The 19,894-nt window shown below is 44.8% G+C and overlaps 3 protein-coding genes across 6 annotated transcripts in view; 1 reads left to right on the top strand and 2 right to left on the bottom strand.

Moving 5' to 3' along the window:
• The window catches only part of fmn2a (formin 2a), a 31,277-nt gene extending 27,783 nt beyond the window's left edge, over window positions 1-3,494 (top strand). For 2 of the 4 annotated variants that reach the window (XM_084709883.1, XM_084709884.1), the window contains exons 18-20: window positions 470-619; window positions 2,416-2,497; window positions 2,591-3,494. In XM_084709883.1, coding sequence (XP_084566009.1) covers window positions 470-619; window positions 2,416-2,497; window positions 2,591-2,617 — 259 coding nt within the window. In that variant the 3' untranslated portion in view covers window positions 2,618-3,494. The remainder of the gene's footprint in view (window positions 1-469; window positions 620-2,415; window positions 2,498-2,590) is intronic. The other 2 variants (XR_014768879.1, XM_084709886.1) reach the window with 2 other exon arrangements.
• Window positions 3,462-8,978, bottom strand: grem2a (gremlin 2, DAN family BMP antagonist a). Its single transcript, XM_084709887.1, has 2 exons — window positions 8,553-8,978; window positions 3,462-5,192 (listed from the first exon to the last, which is right to left on the bottom strand). Exon 2 carries the CDS (start codon window positions 5,189-5,191, stop codon window positions 4,628-4,630), a length of 564 nt encoding a protein of 187 aa, XP_084566013.1. The 5' UTR covers window position 5,192; window positions 8,553-8,978; the 3' UTR covers window positions 3,462-4,627.
• Window positions 8,979-11,285: 2,307 nt separating this feature from the next.
• rgs7a (regulator of G protein signaling 7a) overlaps window positions 11,286-19,894 on the bottom strand; it is a 33,771-nt gene continuing 25,162 nt past the window's right edge. The window contains exons 7-17 of the mRNA XM_084709464.1: window positions 19,760-19,836; window positions 19,477-19,558; window positions 18,685-18,759; window positions 17,110-17,208; window positions 16,729-16,790; window positions 16,041-16,151; window positions 14,025-14,150; window positions 13,412-13,598; window positions 12,951-13,040; window positions 12,361-12,414; window positions 11,286-11,336 (exon numbers count right to left, since the gene is read on the bottom strand). Coding sequence (XP_084565590.1) covers window positions 11,286-11,336; window positions 12,361-12,414; window positions 12,951-13,040; window positions 13,412-13,598; window positions 14,025-14,150; window positions 16,041-16,151; window positions 16,729-16,790; window positions 17,110-17,208; window positions 18,685-18,759; window positions 19,477-19,558; window positions 19,760-19,836 — 1,014 coding nt within the window. The remainder of the gene's footprint in view (window positions 11,337-12,360; window positions 12,415-12,950; window positions 13,041-13,411; window positions 13,599-14,024; window positions 14,151-16,040; window positions 16,152-16,728; window positions 16,791-17,109; window positions 17,209-18,684; window positions 18,760-19,476; window positions 19,559-19,759; window positions 19,837-19,894) is intronic.

The following is a 19,894-nucleotide window of genomic DNA, read 5'->3' as shown; positions in this document are numbered from 1 at the left end:
TCCACCGTATTGATCAACAGCACCACACAAAAAAAAAGAGCATTTGTCACTTTCACTTGTGCTCTTTTAGTCTTTCCTTTCTCTGGTGTGCCTCTCCTTACCTGTCTATCTCGTTCTCACTTTCTCTCTCGTTCTCTTTCTCACTCAGTTCTGTACAACTCAAGAGGGTTAGAGGGTTTTATGAATTACAACCGTAAGACCTTGAATCAAAACTGAAAAGCACTTGTACTCTATTGACTTACAAAAGAATGTCTTTGGCAACTAATATCTGAAATGATCAGTCATGCACACGGTAGGTTAGTTAGTGTACTTGACAATCACAAACAGCAGTATTGTTCCTAGCTTAACATTACCATTTTGCGTGTTTATTTTTTAAGCCGGTTGGTTTACAATGGCTTAGCAAAAAATATAAAATCATGTTGTAATATTTAGGGTCTTTTGAGGTAAAACTTTTGTTTTCCCTCATCAGCTTCCTGGAGCTGAGTGTGTTCTTCTCCGTTAAGCCCAAGGCGGGGGAGAAGGAGGTGTCGCCCAATACCCTCTTCTCCGTGTGGCACGAGTTCTCCTCCGACTTCAAAGAACAATGGAAGAAGGAGAACAAGCTGATGCTCCTGGAACGGTGAGGAGGAGAGAGGTGTTCCTGAAAGGTTCCCCGGCCCGGTTCTAAAGGACCGTTCGCACCAACCTCAGCGATTAGCTTCTCTGCAACGTCGTCTGCCATTTTAAATACGCAAGCGCTTTAACTTCTGATTGGTTGTGAGTGTTAGTTCATCAGCTGGCCAGTGGTGGTTCTAGACTCATTTTACTGGGGCGGGCAGGGGGGGGGGGGCAGTGTTTAATCAGAGGGGCACATTAAAAAACGAAAACAAATGATATTTAAACATTAAATACTTTAATTTCACTTTACCTTAAAATCATACAAACGGCTCTGGCTCTCCCTCTTCCAGCTCCTCAGCTCTCTCAATACCTTGACATGTTCCTCTAACTTTTTTATTTACTGGGGCAAAAAAGGCTGCAATGTCCCTTCCTCGTTTCATGATGACTACTAAAAGAATAAAAACAATGTAAAAATATATATATTCATTCAGCACAGGGGGGGGCAGGGACATTTTTAAAGGGGCACGGGCCCCCGTAGGCCCCTGTGTAGAACCACCTTTGCAGCTGGGGGATTCAAATCCCAACAACATCTTTCCACGGTGTAGTTGTTGTGATCGTTTGTGGTGTGGACTCAGCTATTCTTTTAAATATAAAACGATTCTTAAAACTTTATCTTTATAGGTATAGTTACTAACTGTCCTGGGTGTGAACAGGTCTTAAGGGCAGGGTTCGAATTACGGGGGGGCTTGGGGGGGGTTTTGAACCTCCCCAAAAGAGGTAAAAACAACAGGTCGGGGGGGTCGAAACATTTCTATATAGTTTCTTACCTGTAATCATACATATTACCTTACGCCCTGGAGAAGAAGTTGACCCCCCCCCGATTGTCATTGTATAATTTGCACTCTGCTTAAGTGGTAGACGTATTCTTGTTCCCCACTGACTGAAAGCAGTTGGTTGATTAGGAACCCAGATACATTTTCAGATGCTGCCGTTTTAAACTCACAACTACATACCATTAGCATCATTCAGTTTCATAGAGGCAGTTGAGTTGAAGCGACCCAAACTGAGTTGCTGAACCCTAAAGTACTAATAGAAAGATTCCATCTGTGATTCCGTTTGCTTCCAGTGGTTTGATGGTTCCAAAGATATGATTTAAAAAGTCAACAAAAGCAAATTGCTCTGTTCCGCTCCATGTAGATTAGATTATGATATGTATTCGTTGAATAAACATAAATGCCATGTGTTTTGCTTGTTGGGTAGGAAAATGTGAAATTTAATTTGTAACCATAACCTCTCTTTGACCTTTGTTTTTACCAAGGTCATCGCACAGTCCCACAATTCTAGAATGATGTTGGAATTATTGGCATTTGTCATCCTCGAATGTGATTTCCTGTGTTCCCCCAGTGAAAATTATTGATGGGTGGTGTGCGCATGAGTAGAGAAAATAGTTTTTCCATACAAAAAGCAACATTCAGGATAATCTGTCTATAAGAGCTCCTCAACTTTTTTAGCAATGTATTTTGGCATGAACAGTGTTGTCATTGCAAGGTCTTGGTCTTGGATCTCTGCAGTAGCCAGCTTGATCAGATTCTGAGACTAAGCCAACTACCCAGGCTGGACACATAGCTTCCCCCTATCCAAACACTGCAGACTGGAGTCTTACCTGGACAGTCTCAGATCTAGAGTCTCTGCTCATTTTCTGTAGCAAAATATCTCCTTATCTAGTAGACCAGGGTGAATCTCAAAAACCAGTGTGTGTGCGTGTGTGTGTGTGTGTGTGTATCACATGGCTAAGTACAAATGTTGATCTGTTCTCAGAGTCAAAATGGCAGAGGAGTGCTTTAAGCAAGCCAAAGAGAAGGCTGCGTACAGTGTCAAACCCAAACATGCCTCTGGAATAGTAAGTCCTGACATCCTACTATTGTTATTTTCTTCAAACTGCCAGAACTCTCCACGTTCTCCCTCACCGAACCTTGTTCTCTGTGGTCCACAGAAAGCCAAACTGGGTCAGAAAATCTGAGCCGAGTTACCTGAGAAAGACCCTCCCTGAGCCAGCTGCACAAGTGAGATTACCCACAATACAAAACAACGGGTCAGCCATGGTTTTGTCTCCTTCTTTCCTTTATTTGTCCTTCCTAGTTGAATCTTAGATTTGATATGAAATATTTTTGTCTTCCCAGTATTGTTATTGAAGATATAATGGATACGTCTGTGTGCTCAGTTGGCTTTAACACACAAATGTGAGCTGACAATAAAAGGTTTACTGTTTTTGGAAAACTGAAATGGTACCAAACCAATTCCAGTTGTTGAAAGAAGACAAAGGATAATACGATGATATAAAACCATACTTTACAAAGAAAACAAGCCATCTGTCCATCTCTGCCCACCACATTCCTGCACAAAGACAATCACACAAGAAGATTCATACTGTTTCTGCTAATGCTGGTCTGCCAGACAGCAAGTGCCTTACAGCACACTGAAGTAGCCAAAAAACGACCTAAAGAGATTATTTCTAGGGTTTTAGCCTGTATCATAAATCAATCACGTATGACAGCTTAATGTTGAAAGGACGTGTGGAATAGAGGGCTTGGTCCTTGGAATACAAGATCAGTTTTAATTTCAAGGAATCAAATATTTCTCACGTCAAGATTCATCAACATCTTTCAACTGTGTTTAAATAAAATACAGTCTTACTGTTGTAATAAATACCATCATCATTTACAATATGTTTTATATAAAGTAATATGCAATGTGTTTGTGACATGTAGTGTTCATTGTGTCGGTTTAAACTGCTCCTTTCCTTCGGTGTCTTCTGTCTGAGATGTGCAGGTCTGTGTGGTGACTCTGTCCCCATGTGCAATAATAAATACAGATTTCTGACTGGACATCAAACTGAATGATCCTGATCACGTGTTATTTATTGACATTACATCAGTCAACATGTTAAACAAAGTCATTTACTATTTTCCATAGGCCAACTTTGTACTCAGAACCACTGATTGCATTTAAACCACATACAGTACATATTTATGAAATAGATTTAATATACTTTGACATACACATATATATATATATATATATACTTTTTATTGTACTGTACCTCAGTAACACATGATACAGAAGTGTATACTTCTTCACTGGCAAGGTGAATAATGTTTTTGTTTTGCTTCCGGTGTGACGAATTCACTGGTAGGTTCTCATAGTTTATCCCTCATGTGGAGGCCTGATAGGCTGGCTGCTCTCTCATGTGGAGCCCTGATTGGCTGGCTGCTTCCTCATGTGGAGACCTGATTGGCTGGCTGGCCACGAGCCCTGGTAAGCCCTGTCCATAGCACCCCATCTGTTATAACACACTAAAACAGTGGGCAGCTTCACTACCAGTCTGGGATAGCTCTTTACTGGTTTGCAGTCTAACAGCTCATAGCTAGATAGTAAACTATCTTCTGTCATCTGAGTCTCTCGCTCTCTCTCTCTCCAGGTACCATTTTCATGTGTTTTGGAAGAACAGATCAGTGTTGCAATGCCTGTTGCTTTCAAACATTGACTTTTTAGACGATAGAGGTATTCTACACAGCACCTGTAGACTGCAGTGTCACCACTCAGAAGCGATTAGTGGATGTGCTGTCATCTTAGACATGTCACATCTCTGAAGCTCTGATGCCAAATTGATCTGGACCATTTCCTTGAGTGGTCAATGGACAAACTTTGCTCAATACTTAATTGAGCCTGCAATGATTATCTGTTCTTCGAAGTGAAGAGCGACTTTGTACCAGTCGTTCTGGCGTCCTTGTTGAGAGTTCACACCCACGCTGTGTCCATGTGAGGCAGCCGTGTGAGGCAGCCAGGTGAGGCAGCCAGGTGAGGCAGCCATGTGAAGCAGCCATGTGAGGCAGCCATGTGAAGCAGCCATGTGAGGCAGCCGTGTGAGGCAGCCAGATGAGGCAGCCAGGTGAGGCAGCCAGATGAGGCAGCCAAGTGAAGCAGCCACATGTGAGGCAGCCAAGTGAGGCAGCCAGATGAGGCAGCCTCACTATAGTTTCCCCTGGCTGCTCACGTCCACGGACATGCAGCGGCACTGTTTGACGCGCTGCACTTTGCGGTGGCGGACGGGCGGCTGCAAGCCAGGACAGTCCAGCTGAACGGTGAGCTGGGTGACCCGGTGCGGCCTGCAGAAGGAGCACGACTGGAAGGGCTCTTGGGCCTTGTTGTGGGCCCTCCGGCCGGAGCCTGGGCCTCGATTCCCGTGGCCTGAGGTAGGGCCCATGTGGCGGGGGATGTAGAAGGAGTTGCACTGGCCATAGCAGAAGCGGTTGACCACGGTCCGGCTCTGGCAGCCGTCCTCACTCACTGTCTGGCGGAGAGGCTGCGTCTTGCACCAATCGCGTCGGAGAGTCCGTCTCTCTGTGACAACGAGGGCCTCGTGGCTGGACGACAGAACCTCGGGTTTGTGGGTCAGCAGCTTCTGTCGGTCCGACAGGTTGGCTTTGGTCTTGTAAGGGGAGGGGATTGAACCCTGGGGGCGGGGCTTCCTGGTGTCCGTGGCGACGCAGAGCACCCCAGCCAACAGGACTGGGAAAGTGAGTTTCCAGAACATTCTGGGAAGAAAGGAAAATTTGAAGAAAATTATCCACTGCTTGCAACTAAACAACAAGGTTGCATTGCTCTGCAGATAGGCTCCTTATACTGTATATTCAATGTAAGTTCACTGTAGTTATCTATACTGAGGTTACTCTAGTGTGTGACACTTGTAACAGCGTGTGCGTGTGTGTGTGTGCGTGTGTGTGTGTGTGTGTGTGTGTGTGTACTTGCGTGTCTGTGTAAGAGATAGAAAGTGTTACTGAGTCTAGTCTCGTGAGCATCACAGAGGAAACAAATCTATCGACGGTGACGCCATTTGTCAGCGTCGCCATGGCGTTGCCTCTGTTTGCTTTCTTCTCAGCTACACAACTCCTCCGAAAGTAAACAAGAGCCGCCTTCAAAGGACACACTTAAAGACCCATAACGAGAAGAGGAAGTTGATTTTATTGGTCTCGTCGCCGGGTAAAATAATTAGGGCTTTGCTTACTCCAGTCATGAACTATGCCTCAGATACGTAAACATGTGTTAGAGAGCCCATATGAAGGCCATTAGAGATGGCTGGGAGGACTGTGTGCTGTGGGTCTCAAAGAGCTGCTTCCTCCCTGACGAAGTGCTGTGAACTGGACCTGACCTGGGACTCCATCCATTCATTTATGGGGGATGGCTTTAGCTCAGTGGTTAGAGTGTTTGACTGCAGACCGTGAGGTCGCAGGGTCAAACGTGTAACAAAGACGACATCATCCAGACGAGGTGATCAGGTACACACACACCATACTAGCTGCACACACACACGCGTTACTTTGCACAGGCATGGACTTACTGTTGGACTGCAAACAGCTGAAATGCATTTGGTGATAGCAATCTCTGACTTCAAACTTCCATGTAGCATCTCGGTCTACACCTCAAACGCGATGATCGTCAGGGTTTACCGAAGGATGTTTTTGACCATCTCTTATGAATCATTTCAACAAATGTTCTTAAAGTCTAACTGCAGGACTTCCAATCTGACTGCAAATTTAAAGAACCTGAAGACTCCTTTCCTCTTCTATGCCCCAAGTTCTCTTTGCTGTTGAAGATGTGTATCTTCTCCCCATTTCCTTGACCAGCACACACTTTGATGTCAGACAAATGACTTTATCATAATCCACTTTGTCTCCTTGTATCTGTTAAGTCTCTGTTCTTGAACCTGGGGGGTCACAGAAGCTTGGCCCTGGACAGCACAAGTGCTCAGTGTTGCTTTTGATGTAACCGTCGCATTGTTCGCAGGAATCTGCAGAACAGCTCTGCAGCTTTGACAGGAAGGACGTGACAAACACACGTGCACGCGCGCGCACAAACGCACCAGTGCCTTCACAAACACACACGCGCGTGCACACAAACCCCTCTCAATACCAGACCTCCTCATCGCCGTGGTTACCTCCTCACTGTAGATCTTCACGAGTCACGACCCCACTCCATCTCCCAAACCATCTACTCCCCAACAACAGTAAGTGAGGATCATTAGTCTCTGGCGACGTCTAAACCCAGGTGACTGCGGAGGGGAATGGATGAACTCTTTCCCCAGGCCGGAGAGCTGCTTCACCGGCTCACGTTGTCTGTGTACCCACCCCCGTCATCCCAATCCCTCCCTCCCCACCCCCTCCCTCCCTCCCTCTCTCCCCCCTCTCTGCCTTTTGTTGAGAGGACGTCCTCCCAGGTCCGAGTGAGTTACAAGGCCCCTGGGGTTCTAGAGGACGTACTGACTGTGTACACAGCGGATGACGGATGGCTTATACAGTCCCTGCCTCGCTCCCTCTCTGCTTCCAAACTCAGCCTAAGTACGATACCGACGACCCTGCCAGCTATCCGCATCAATCACCCGGCAAGACAAATGGTGGTTTGGGTTGGGTGGTGGTTGGGGGGCCTGGGGAGGCTGGAGGGTGGGGGGTGGAGGAGGGGGGTTAGGGTAATGATAGTGTACAGAGAGCCTAGTTGGAAAACAAAACAAACTCTTTAGCCTGACTTCAGTGCTCGCCTGCTACCTCCCCCCGGGTATACACCCCCACGCAACTCTCTTTCTCACCAATCACAGCAGAGTTGTGGAAACAGAGGGAGACTGTGGTTTGAATATTAATGCTGGGACCCAGCTTGAGCTGGACCGCAAGATCTATTCGTCTGCTAGCAGGACAATCGTCCACAAACAGTGGGATATGTTTTATCAGGCCTTAACCACAAAAACTAGAGACTAAACTGCACTGTGTTGGGGCTCTTCTCCCTTTCGATCAAGACATGATGGATCCACAAATATGAGCTGTTGAGAACAGCCGCTGTTGTATCTGAGACCCTGCTGAACTACACACCCTCCTTCTTGAAATAATCTCCTCCTGTAACATCTTTGGGCTTTTCATTTCTCAAGAGTTATAGCTTGTGGACTCTCTGTTTGTCCAACGGAACCTGTGTCAACAGAACTCTAGAAGTGTTATGGTCCCCAAGTCATTGCAGTCAAATGCAGTCATTTTGTCAACTTCTAAAATCTGCCAAATCTAAACTTTCCACTTAAAAATAATACAATATGTTTGGACCAGTTTAAGGGCAGTCTTACTAGAACAAGAACAGGCCAGAAGTAAAATCTCCCAAGATGCCAAACATAGAAACATTTCTATGAGACAGGAAGTCACCAAAGGCTGACAAATGAGGCAGATTACTGCTACCCATTTCAATTCAACACCCCAAAGCTCACACAAAAAAAAGACTCAACTCCATGTTTTTACTAGAGCCCAATTACACAGAGAGCAACCATGTCATTATCTCCCATTTGTGGCTTGTTTTCCCCCCCCGACTGGCCCCAACTGGCTCATTAACAGTCAAAACCTCCATTTTAAATCCAGTTTTTTTTTTGTGAATGTGTAAGAAAATGCCAACATGCCATGAGGGAGCCTGTGGCTATTTGGACATCCATTTGTCACCACAATCCATCCTCATAATTACTACCAGCTGAGAGATGTCCTGCTAGCCCAAAGCAAGGAGAGAGAGCTTCTTCCCAGCAATGGATATTTGGTCTCAAAATTAAAGCTTTACTTCTGATAGGGGAAAATGTTAAACAATACAGTGCAGTCTTATCCAGACAACGCACACACTTGTGGACTACTCTGGCATGGATTTAATTCACACATCTCAATAATATGGCAGAGTTATGGTCCATACTTTTAAGAACTTCTATAAGTTCACATATTCATTCCTATATACATATTCAGTCCCCCAGAAATCACTCATACTAAACATGTATGCAGAATGTGTGGGACTACTAGCATTTACAGTAAAAGCCCCAACTTTAAAAAGCCACAATGTGACTTGATGTCCCGATGAATAAGAAAAAACCCCACGGTTGGCCAGTGTACCTTTGGCCAGTGTCCTATCCCGGGACAGCAGACAGTTCAGATGGTGGTCAGGGGCAGCTGTCCATCCTGACTAGTCCTGGAGACGACTGCATCCTGGAGATGGTTTCCATGGGAACAGCATCAGGCGTCTGCAGAGATGAGAGTCTGAGTTCCACCCAAATTGTTTTCTGAAGTCTCTGACTTTGAGCAGAGCTTATATTGATCTCTTTACTCTCTCTTCGTCTCTCACTACCTCGCTCTCATCACTCCCTCTCTCTCTCTTTCTCTCTCTGGTTCAGCGGAGGGCTGTGTTTCTGCATCCCAGTGTTAATGGCTTGTGGCTCCGTTTCTCCACTCCTTGTTGTTTCAGCCAGCATAGAAGTCAACTCTGTTACCTCATCACATTCTATTGGCTCTGATCAACGCACGCCTCTCCACCTCTCTCTAACTCTCTACCCTTCTATGTCTCTCTCTCTCTCTCTCTCTCTCTCTCTCTCTCTCTCTCTCTCTCTCTCTCTCTCTCTCTCTCTCTTTGTCTCTCTCTCTCTGTCTCTCTTTCTCTCTCTTTCTTTCTTTTTCTCTTTGACGTTCACTTATCTTATCTCCCCTCCTCCACTTATTCACAATTGACTGTCCTCTCTTGGAATCCCCTGGTAGATTGTTTCTCTCTCTCCTATCCTGTCTGTCCCTCTCTCACGTTCTCTCACTCCCTGCCAGGCTCCTGCTCTCCTACTCTGTAATTCCCTCCAGCCTCCTCACTCCCACCCTCCATGTGATTCTGCCTCCCTTGCTTGTGCTGCACCCTTCCTACTCTCTTCTGTTCCCCTCCATATCAACCCAATGTCTCTCCCTGTCCATCTCAGCCCTGTCTCTCTCTCCATCTCAGCCCTGTCTCTCTCTCTCCATCTCAGCCCTGTCTCTCTCTCTCCATCTCAGCCCTGTCTCTCTCTCTCCTCCTCAGCCCTGTCTCTCTCTCTCCATCTCAGCCCTGTCTCTCTCTCCACCTCCGCCCTGTCTCTCTCTCCATCTCAGCCCTGTCTCTCTCTCTGTATCTCAGCCCTGTCTCTCTCTGTCCATCTCAGCCCTGTCTCTCTCTCCATCTCAGCCCTGTCTCTCTCTCTCTATCTCAGCCCTGTCTCTCTCTCTCCATCTCAGCCCTGTCTCTCTCTCTCCATCTCAGCCCTGTCTCTCTCTCTCCATCTCAGCCCTGTCTCTCTCTCCACCTCAGCCCTGTCTCTCTCTCTCTGTCTCAGCCCTGTCTCTCTCTCCATCTCAGCCCTGTCTCTCCATTTCAGCCCTGTCTCTCTCTCTCCATTTCAGCCCTGTCTCTCTCTCTCCATCTCAGCCCTGTCTCTCTCTCTCCATCTCAGCCCTGTCTCTCTCTCTCCATCTCAGCCCTGTCTCTCTCTCTCCATCTCAGCCCTGTCTCTCTCTCTCCTATTCTCTTGCTTCTCACTGTCTCTTCCTTACCACAACACACAGTATCCCCATCCCAGATATATGGACATGGTAAAGCAGGGATCCATTAATCATTGTTTGACAGGATGCTTTGAAAAGTGCCATTCACATTGTTCGGTTTTTCCATAAAGACAGTCTGTGTGTCTGTGGTTCCCAAAGGGCTGGCCAATGGGACAGACACAGTCTTGGAAACACAGTCTAACATATAGCATCAAAGATGAGACACGTCAACAGATCCTAACCTCAGACACTGTCTGAGCTACACCAGTGAAAGATGGCACCTCACTGTTGCACCACATAAAAGTCATCTTGAAAACAGAGTAACTGTATTGGTCTGCAGACACAGAAATGGGATATAACATTGAAACTGGTGTTATATTGGATTTATAAAGGGAAGGACTTAGATTGGGTAAGTTGGCAGCTCTGTGAGTTATAGCACCATCTAGTGGCAAAAACTACAGCTCCCTCTACTGATGTTCAACAGTGGTGAAGAGCCCTGATCCACAATAGTGGATACAAATAATAATTTAGCATCTGAAAACTCTTGGCAAAGTGAGATTAGGAATAAATGCACACACCAACTAGCACAACAGATCAAGGGCCAACTTTAATAAATTTTAATTAAAAGTGTATTTAAATATGGTATAAAAATAAATGCAGGAGAGAGTAACAAAGAAGTATGTTGTACATAAAACAGAAGACAGCATTTTAGACATTTCCAGTGTGACTGAAATGAAAAGTGCAATAAAAACAGTATTTGCTAATTATTGTAGTGCAATAAAATCAATATGATGCAAAATAAATAATAATAATATATATACTGTATATAATATGCATTCTACACAACACCGGAATAGCATGACAAATAATCTGTGATTTCAGATTGTGTAGCGTTGATGACATTGTAATTTTACATTTGATTCAATTTTACTCTTTATTTTTTACATTTCTGACATCATTAGAATTAGCTGGAAAGAATAAAAAGAGAGACAGCGAGAGAGAGTTTGGGGAGAAAGAATGGATTGAGAGCAAGAGAGAGATAGAGAATTTGAGGCCCAGTGAATTACGGTCGAAAGATCTGGACCAATGATACTGTCTGCCTTTCGTCTTCACTAGTCCCAACAGCGTCTCTCCACAGACAGGAAACAAATCAGGTAACAGGAAGAAAGGCTCCCTCCATGGATATGCAACACCTGGTGTACAGTCCAGCTTATTGTCTGATTAGGAAGAAGACGGCGTGCAACGATGACATAGAAATGATATGGTGTCCCGCCCCTATCCTAGGGAGACGTGTTCCTAGCATGATGGCACAAGACTGGTCATCTTCTTTGATGTGAGGGATTTCCCCTGCGAGACAGGGAGGAGACGAAGGGATTAAGCGTGGTGACAAACGTGAAGACAGACAGGTGGTCTGGAGTGTGGATGAATGTCACTGTGTGTCGGCAGAGAGATGTGAGGTCATCCTGTCTGGGTTTATTGTGAAGTGATCCTTGTGGATCTTCCACAGTAACTACACGGCAATTCTCCAGGCCTCCAGTGTAAACATCGATAGCAAGCTTATAGGCAGTATTTATACTAGCGTGTTTTGATTCTATTCTCTACAGCACGTGTCTATTGGTCTCTTCATATATTACATATAATCCTTTGAAGACAAGCGTTAGATTTCCATGCAGGGCTCGTAGAGGGGTCGGGAGAAGACATAGAGGAGATACAAGACAGTGCGGAAGGGGAACAACATACCACAGAAGCACATTTGGCAGCATTACCTGGAAGCAAAATCCTTCAAAATAAGTTCTTACTTTTCTGTGGGGACAAGAAGAGAACCCAGAGTGAGGGAGCACATTTTGGCCAGATGGTTTCACAAGGCCAAAATGTTAAAACATGCCAAACACAAACAGGTTTTGACATTGACAAAGACATTATCAACAGGTAACCCTCAAATAACCCTAACGCTATCTGGAAATGTATAGCATGGGGCCAACAGGATCATACCAACATTTTTTTTAAACATATAATAAAATATGCAATAAAAAAAAATGTAGCAATCATATAAAATATTTTGCATGTTATTTAGTTATTAAATCATTCTGTCACACAAACAGGAGATGATGTAGATGATCCATGAAAAAGAGAGTATATAATCTGTGTATTTGGTCCAGAGCTAGGCCTACGAGCTCAGACAAAGGGGGCACATATCACCAAGGTCCTGTCGGAGCTGTAGCAGGGAGAGAAGTGTTGGAGAGGAAGGACAGGGAAGGCCAAACAGCAGAATGACAGACGACCTAGTCCACACGGGAGAGCGATAAAGCTTGTGAATGGGCTTTATCTGTTTGGCTGGTTGGGTCCACCCAGAGCCAGACGTTCCACTTACCACATTTCGAGTGAATTTCTCAAACGATGTCCTGCGGTCTTGAATGCCTTGATACTTAGTTAGGTGAAAGGAAAACGAAAAGACAAACAGAAAGGAGCCGGGAAAGAAAGAAAGAGCTCAAACCAAAAGTGAAGTGAGGCAATGGTGACTGTAGAAGGGGCTGATCTTGGGGAAGCCAGCGAGAACAGTGACATAAGAATAAAAAATTAAAATAAACTGTAACTGAGGACACAATGATGTGTTTTGAACGAAAATATGAAAATGTACTCAGCACAAATAAATAATAACCAGTGTTTTGAAACAATTATTAGAGCTATAACGTGAGTATGTGTATTGAACGACAGTCCCTAAAAACTCAAAAGTGGGGTATTAACATGCCTGTGAAACTATCCATCATAACTGTCGGCTGAAACCATATTTATCTTTTCTTCCAGGCCCAAGTCAGAGAACCAAACACATCTAACTTCAACCTAGCGTCCTACCTCTCCTCACAATGTCAAAGATGTACAAAGGGGGTAGTAAGAACCCAAAGAAAATCCATGTTTCCCAGAGGGAAGAGAAGGTGTGGTGCACAAGAGAAACCCCTGTACCTTCTTCCTGGCCTGCAGCAGCTCCTGGTAGGCACTGGAACGGATGAAGCGACTGTACGAGTCACTCTTCATCAGCTTGTAAATGTGCTCCTGTTCGACACACACACACACACACACACACACACACACACACACACACACACACACGGGTGAGACAAACTGAAGATGAGGAGACATCAAGGACAAACAGAGCATATAACACCTTCCACCCACATGGATATAAATATTCCGTATCCACACATCTGGTCTCATTGCTGAACTATATCTAGCTAGCGTGAAAGTTCCAGTTGGACTAAATCCAGGTCAATATACTGTAGTTTCAATATGCAGGCAAGGATGGCACAAGAAAGTCCCAAGACAGACAAGGTTCAAGTATTCTGTTAACCACTGAAGTGTTACTAGTACTTTAGTGTTCTTTAAAAATGAGTGCTATTTCAGGATTACACAACGGAGGAGTTCACCTGCGCATCTTCAAAGGCGTAGCGTCCAGGGTCTTTGACGTTCTGGGTGGTCTTGTCATAGCTCTTGGAGTCCACGTTGATGGCACTGGGCGCGCCCGAAGCCAGGAACTCATCCCAGATCTCCTGCACGCGCGTGGGCACCTCTCTGATTGGTCGCTTCTTTAGCTCCTGGACGGCCAACCAGAACCTGGCACCACCCCCAGACAGAGGAAGGTGGTTAGAATCGAACTCTGGAGCAGTTCCTGAACACCCACCTCGAAATCCTAAAGTTTCGCTTCAGTTTGTATTTCGGTTTCTTTCATCTATCTTCTTACAAATTATGACCAACTTTCGAACAGGACAAATCAAGACTGATTTTCAATGTTTTGATTGAATTGCTATTGTCATTATCTAATTAGAAGGACCTTAATATAGATGATTACGTTTGACATTTCAACCGTGACATTAAATCAAGTCGATTATAATGACTCTCGGTCCCAGTTTGTAATTGACCTGAACATTAGCTCTGGGCTATGCGTTACAAACAATGACCAGCAGATGGAGCATAGAGTCACGTTCATCAAATGTTAATGGTTCTGTGTTTGTAAAAATGTGAGTGTGTGTGTGTTTGTACCTCAGGTTCTCTGAACTAAACTCAGATTCCAGGAACTTGAGAAACTGCTCCCGACCAACTGGGTCTTTGAGCACCTCGTCGATGCCAAATGCCCATCTCTTCACTCTCTGCTGACCCGGTTCCTTACTGGGACACACAAACACACCCAGACTCAATGACTTGATACTTAGTTACGTAATAAGGGCTTATTACTTTTCTAAAACTGCTACTACAAATATTTGATATGGTTTCAAAAATAAAACCAATTAGAAACAAAATAGTTAATAATAAACCGTCATTCTTCCGCCACTACAAAGTATAGTTCCTACATAAATCGTTGCCACGCAACAGCCAGATGGACACCTTTGCTGTGTTTTTTTATTTGAAATATTCGATGCGCAGTAATATGGAATGTTAAAGAATGTTATGAGGACAACCTGTAAGGTTATGCTGGATTTTACAACGGCATGGAACGCGATATAACCAATCACAATCAAGGATGGGAACAACCAGTTTTAGAATTAGAATTTTAGAAAGTATTTAAACTGTTTAATCTCACAATGACAGGTACACATAAGGGGACATTATTATTAAGATAATTACCTTGAATTATTATTATTATTATTATCATCATCTTCAATAATAATAATGGCAAGCTCTTAACGCTAAGAGCTTCTAAACGAATCTGGGAAACCTGGCCAATAACGACACATTAGCACTAGTTCTTTAGGATCCAAGTATATAATGCCTTCCTACAAATAGGATATTTTCTTGTTCTCATTTTCTATGCCCCTTGCCTCCAACACCCTCTATCTCTGGCTGTGTCGAGTGTCGACACACTTGACACAATGTGCCTTCATATGAGAAAAGCCCCCAAAGCAGTGACGTCTAGACCCAACATTTACTGCGAGTTCTGTCACTGTGTTATGTCACCATGGGTAGAAGAGGTGTACATGGGGGGGGGGGGGGGGATGACAGACAGGGCCCAAGGGAGGGCAGTGAATGTGTGTGTGAGAACGTTGACAGAGGGTTAAAGTGAATGTGTCAGAGTGAATACAAGGTGGAAAAAGACAATCCCATCAGACAAAACCCATGTTCTCCAGCCCCATGTGAACACAACCGTGTCCCAGTCTTCCTGCAGTCCAAAGTGGTTCGACCCAAAGAGGTAGCCTGACCTGAACAAAACCAGATCTAAATACTACTGTTCTGTGTCCAGAACTGTATTTATAAAGTTTTTTTTCCTTTAAAAATAAACTCACTCACTTTACCATGTTGAACGTAAACCAACAGCTGCTCTCTCATGGAAACAGCATTAGGCTGTTTCAATGTACTGTCTCTTTATGGAACTGCAATAACATTAACTGTCCTCAGTTTACACAGAAAATAGATTTTATGGTTAATGTGAACTCCAGCTTTGGATAATTGTCCAATTGTGGCACAGTGATGAAAGCAGCAGGGGGTTTGTCTTCAGCTCTGCAGCGATGTTAAGAGTTGTAACTGAGTTTGATGTTAGGGGATGTTGGAGCTGTATCTGATCTGCAGTAATAGTCTTCTGAAACTGCACTTGCTCTCCCCTGCCCACACCCCAACCTCCATCCCTCCCTCTCTCTCTCTCTCTCTCTCTCTCTCTTTCTCTCTCTCTCTCTCCCCCCCCCTCTCTCTCTCTCTCTCTCTCTCTCTCTCTCTCTCTTTCTCTCTCTCCCTCCCTCCCTCCCTCCCTCCCTCCCTCCTTCCTTCCCTCCCTCCCTCCCTCCCTCCCTCCCTCCCTCCCTCCCTCCCTCCCTCCCTCCCTCTTTCTCTCTCTCTCTCTCTCCCTCCCTCCCTCCCTCCCTCCCTCCCTCCCTCCCTCCCTCCCTCCCTCCCTCCCTCCCTCCCTCCCTCCCTCCCTCCCTCCCTCCCGCCCTCCCTCCCTCCCTCCCTCTTTCTCTCTCTCTCTCTTTCTCTCTCTCTCCCTCTCTCTCATAATCTCTCTAACTATGAATCCTTACTTCACCCTCACCCTCATGCACACACACTCCTGTACACACACACACACACCTGGCCTCCAGCTCCCAGATGCCCGTGTCATCTGAGCTCCAGGGGTTGGAAGGGTCTGGAGGTGTGAGGAAGAAGTCGTATTCCACATATTGCTCCGTGTAGCCTAAAAGACTGGGGAACACAGACCAGTCTTAGAACCACCTCTAGAACAGTACAACATTTAGAACACTAAAAAGTCCAGAACAGTGAGGGTTAACACGCCTAAATTCAAAAATTCAAATTGACACAGGAATACAATTGACTCCACAATAAAAAGGAAACATTTGATGAAAGGTCCATTGGATGAAAGACGTTCTGCAGCAGAAAAAAACTAGCTACTCTTTTATTTATTTATTTACTTTTATTGCGTTATATGACCTTGGATATTCAGAATGAACTCACGGCGGTATAAAATAAACGCATAGCTCTCTGACAGCAGACATTAATAGCGGTTGTAAACAATATAGAATGACCCTACAAACTAGGGAAGCTAATGCATACCAAACTACGGCACAACCTCACACAAATGACAAATTGGCACTTTGCTCCAGTGTGTTCTGGCAACCTGGGTACTGATCTACTCAGTGTTCTTTGGTCCAAACACTTCTCAAGGTTGCTTTAGTTCTTAATTACATGCAACATTAGCCGTTTAAAGGTTCAACAACGGATCGATAGACAACTGAACGAGGATACAGAAAACATCACTCACCTTTCGGCCACTTTAGACATCTTCAGTCGATGCCTGTCTAATTGCACTTGCCAAAATGTGATCTGAAAATAATGGTAAGCGGGCGACTTTTAAGCATCTTTAAGCTTTGGTACTAACTCTGGGGAAATTGCTGACAGTGTTTCTATGAAGTAAGTCAAGTGACGGTATGCACTCTCCCGGAGAGTCTAGACCCAAGGAATGTACTTTACAAAATACGAATCTTCAACTCTTTCTTGGCTCCCAGTCTAGTATACATCCGAGATGTAATAGAAATGACAGTAAGCAAATCCTTGATCTAATCTTTTATATCTTCATTGGCTCTAGAGGACCTTTACGGTAATAAGGAGCCCCAGGCGCCAGATCGCCCCCTACAGCACCCACCTGTTCCTGCAGCTCCTCCTCGGTGGGCAGCTTGGCCTCTGGGGTGGGGGCGTGGGTTGGGCTGTGGACACGGATGTCATTCTGCAGTCCGTATACAGACTAGAGGAGAAGAAGAAACCAAACTACATCCAGAATCCAGCCAGCAGTGCCGGTCCTTCCTATAGGTGACGTAGGCAGCCGCCTAGGGCGGCATGAAGAGGGGGGGGGGACGGCAATTTCCCAAGTGCGTCCGTTAATTAACCCTCCCGCATTACCAGCAGAGGGCGTCAACCGCTCCACGTCATGTGTCCGTGTTGTGGTTGGAGGGGGCGGCGCCCCCGATTTGATAAATCTTGCCTAGGGCGCCAAATGTGCTAGGACCGCTACTGCCAGCCAGAGAGCCCATAGTAGGCTGACTGATTGGCTACTGTATGCTTCTGAGGTCTGGGTGTTCCTACTGAACACTGTATATCAAAGCACATTTGATTTGAATTGCCTTTTTTTACAAGCAATGCCACAGAGGGCTCCATGTACGCCCATGGAACTGCTCCTCAACCAAGCCAAAGAGTATGTGTGTGGTAGTATGTGTGTGGTAGTATGTGTGGTAGTATGTGTGGTAGTATGTGTGTGGTAGTATGTGTGGTAGTATGTGTGTGTTAGTATGTGTGGTAGTATGTGTGGTAGTATGTGTGTGGTAGTATGTGTGGTAGTATGTGTGGTAGTATGTGTGTGGTAGTATGTGTGGTAGTATGTGTGGTAGTATGTGTGTGGTAGCATGTGTGGTAGTATGTGTGGTAGTATGAGTGTGGTAGTATGTGTGGTAGTATGTGTGTGGTAGTATGTGTGGTAGGATGTGTGGTAGTATGTGTGTGGTAGTATGTGTGGTAGTATGTGTGGTAGTATGTGTGTGGTAGTATGTGTGGTAGTATGTATGGTAGTATGTGTGTGGTAGTATGTGTGGTAGTATGTGTGTGGTAGTATGTGTGGTAGTATGTGTGGTAGTATGTGTGTGGTAGTATGTGTGGTAGTATGTGTGGTAGTATGTGTGTGGTAGTATGTGTGGTAGTATGTGTGGTAGTATGTGTGGTAGTATGTGTGTGGTAGTATGTGTGGTAGTATGTGTGTGGTAGTATGTGTGGTAGTATGTGTGGTAGTATGTGTGTGGTAGTATGTGTGGGGTAGTATGTGTGGTAGTATGTGTGGTAGTATGTGTGTGGTAGTATGTGTGGTAGTATGTGTGTGGTAGTATGTGTGGTAGTATGTGTGGTAGTATGTGTGTGGTAGTATGTGTGGTAGTATGTGTGTGGTAGTATGTGTGTGGTAGTATGTGTGGTAGTATGTGTGGTAGTATGTGTGGTAGTATGTGTGGTAGTATGTGTGTGGTAGTATGTGTGGTAGTATGTGTGGTAGTATGTGTGTGGTAGCATGTGTGGTAGTATGTGTGGTAGTATGTGTGTGGTAGTATGTGTGTGGTAGTATGTGTGGTAGTATGTGTGGTAGTATGTGTGTGGTAGTATGTGTGGTAGTATGTGTGGTAGTATGTGTGGTGGTCTATGTAGAGGACGTGGGGATGTAGTGTTTAGATGACAGGAGTACCTTTCTGGTCTTGTGAGGGTTTTTCATCCTGGAGGATTTCTTTATGTCCACCTCTGTTGTGTTCACACACCCTGGCTGTGACACATACACAGTGTAAACAACAACAATCTGACTTCCTCATTCTCAACAGCCAACCAGAAGATCTCTGATTCATCCTGCTGGCATTTTGTCCACAGTCCTAGAAGTCCTTGTAGATTATTACATACTGAGTCAACGTTTATTTACGATAAATGTATAAGATAAATGTGGAAGATCAAATAAATGATAGGAAAATGATGATGTCGTGGGGAATGGGAGATTGTGTGTGTATTCCCTGCTTGTTTGAATAAGGTGTTCCTTCCAGGGGCACACGGCTAAGCAGCATGACAACCTCACTGTGAAATCAGAATTAGAATTGATTACGCTGCTCAGGGGCATGCATAAATTGAACGTGTTTTTTTTCCAATTAGGCGTAGAGGCTTGGGTCTTGCTGGTGTGCAAGCTTGTAATTCTCTAACGGAAACTAATACTAAAGAAGTGTGTCTCGTCGGCTCTGGATGAAGACGCTCAACAAAACATACGGCGTTCTGTCAGTGACTGATATTGAGACCTTGACTGAATGTTCGCATGGCCATTGACAGTTTTATTTTTTATATATATATAAACATTAAAGTTCAGAGGATAGTCAAGGTCAAACTATTTCCACTCAATGGGTAATAAAAATGTCTTAACTTGAAATAACAGACAAATGCGCAACTGTTGTTCATGATGTTCAGTACATGACACAAGTGTTTGGAGGTACAACTGGCTCACCACTGGTCTATGTACATCCCAGAATGCTCTCTCTTGACTGTCGAGAATCTTTCTCTCGATTTTATCTCTTTTCTTGTCAACCCTGAAGAGAGGGGAGACACAAAAGGAGAAAAAAAAGATGTGACGTGTTTTATATGCTTGCCTGCTCTGATAGAAAGGTGATTTACATAAACTGCAGGAAAGTCACAGTTGAAGGTGAGAGTATGATAACAAGAACAGGTGTGGGAATGTAACTTTGCACTGCCATCAACACAACACTTTCAGGAACTGAACGGGAACTTACTTTGCTTGTGCTTCCGCTTGCATAAATATGAACTCCCATTTTCTGGCAAAAGCCCTCTGTAGCCTTGCTAAGCTTTCCTGAAACAACAAGGTGACAATGACACACACACAAACAAAACTGTTTACGAATAAATAA

The sequence above is a fragment of the Hypomesus nipponensis genome, chromosome 11 (genome assembly GCF_054491055.1).
Source record: "Hypomesus nipponensis isolate SF chromosome 11, ASM5449105v1, whole genome shotgun sequence".
Lineage (NCBI taxonomy): Eukaryota > Metazoa > Chordata > Actinopteri > Osmeriformes > Osmeridae > Hypomesus > Hypomesus nipponensis.
The sequence above is the reverse complement of the archived record's forward strand: the minus strand, read 5'-3'. Positions and strand labels throughout refer to the sequence as shown.

Excerpts from the sequence above, each read along its gene's own strand:
- grem2a (XM_084709887.1), bottom strand. The coding sequence starts at position 5,191 with ATGTTCTGGAAACTCACTTTCCCAGTCCTGTTGGCTGGGGTGCTCTGC.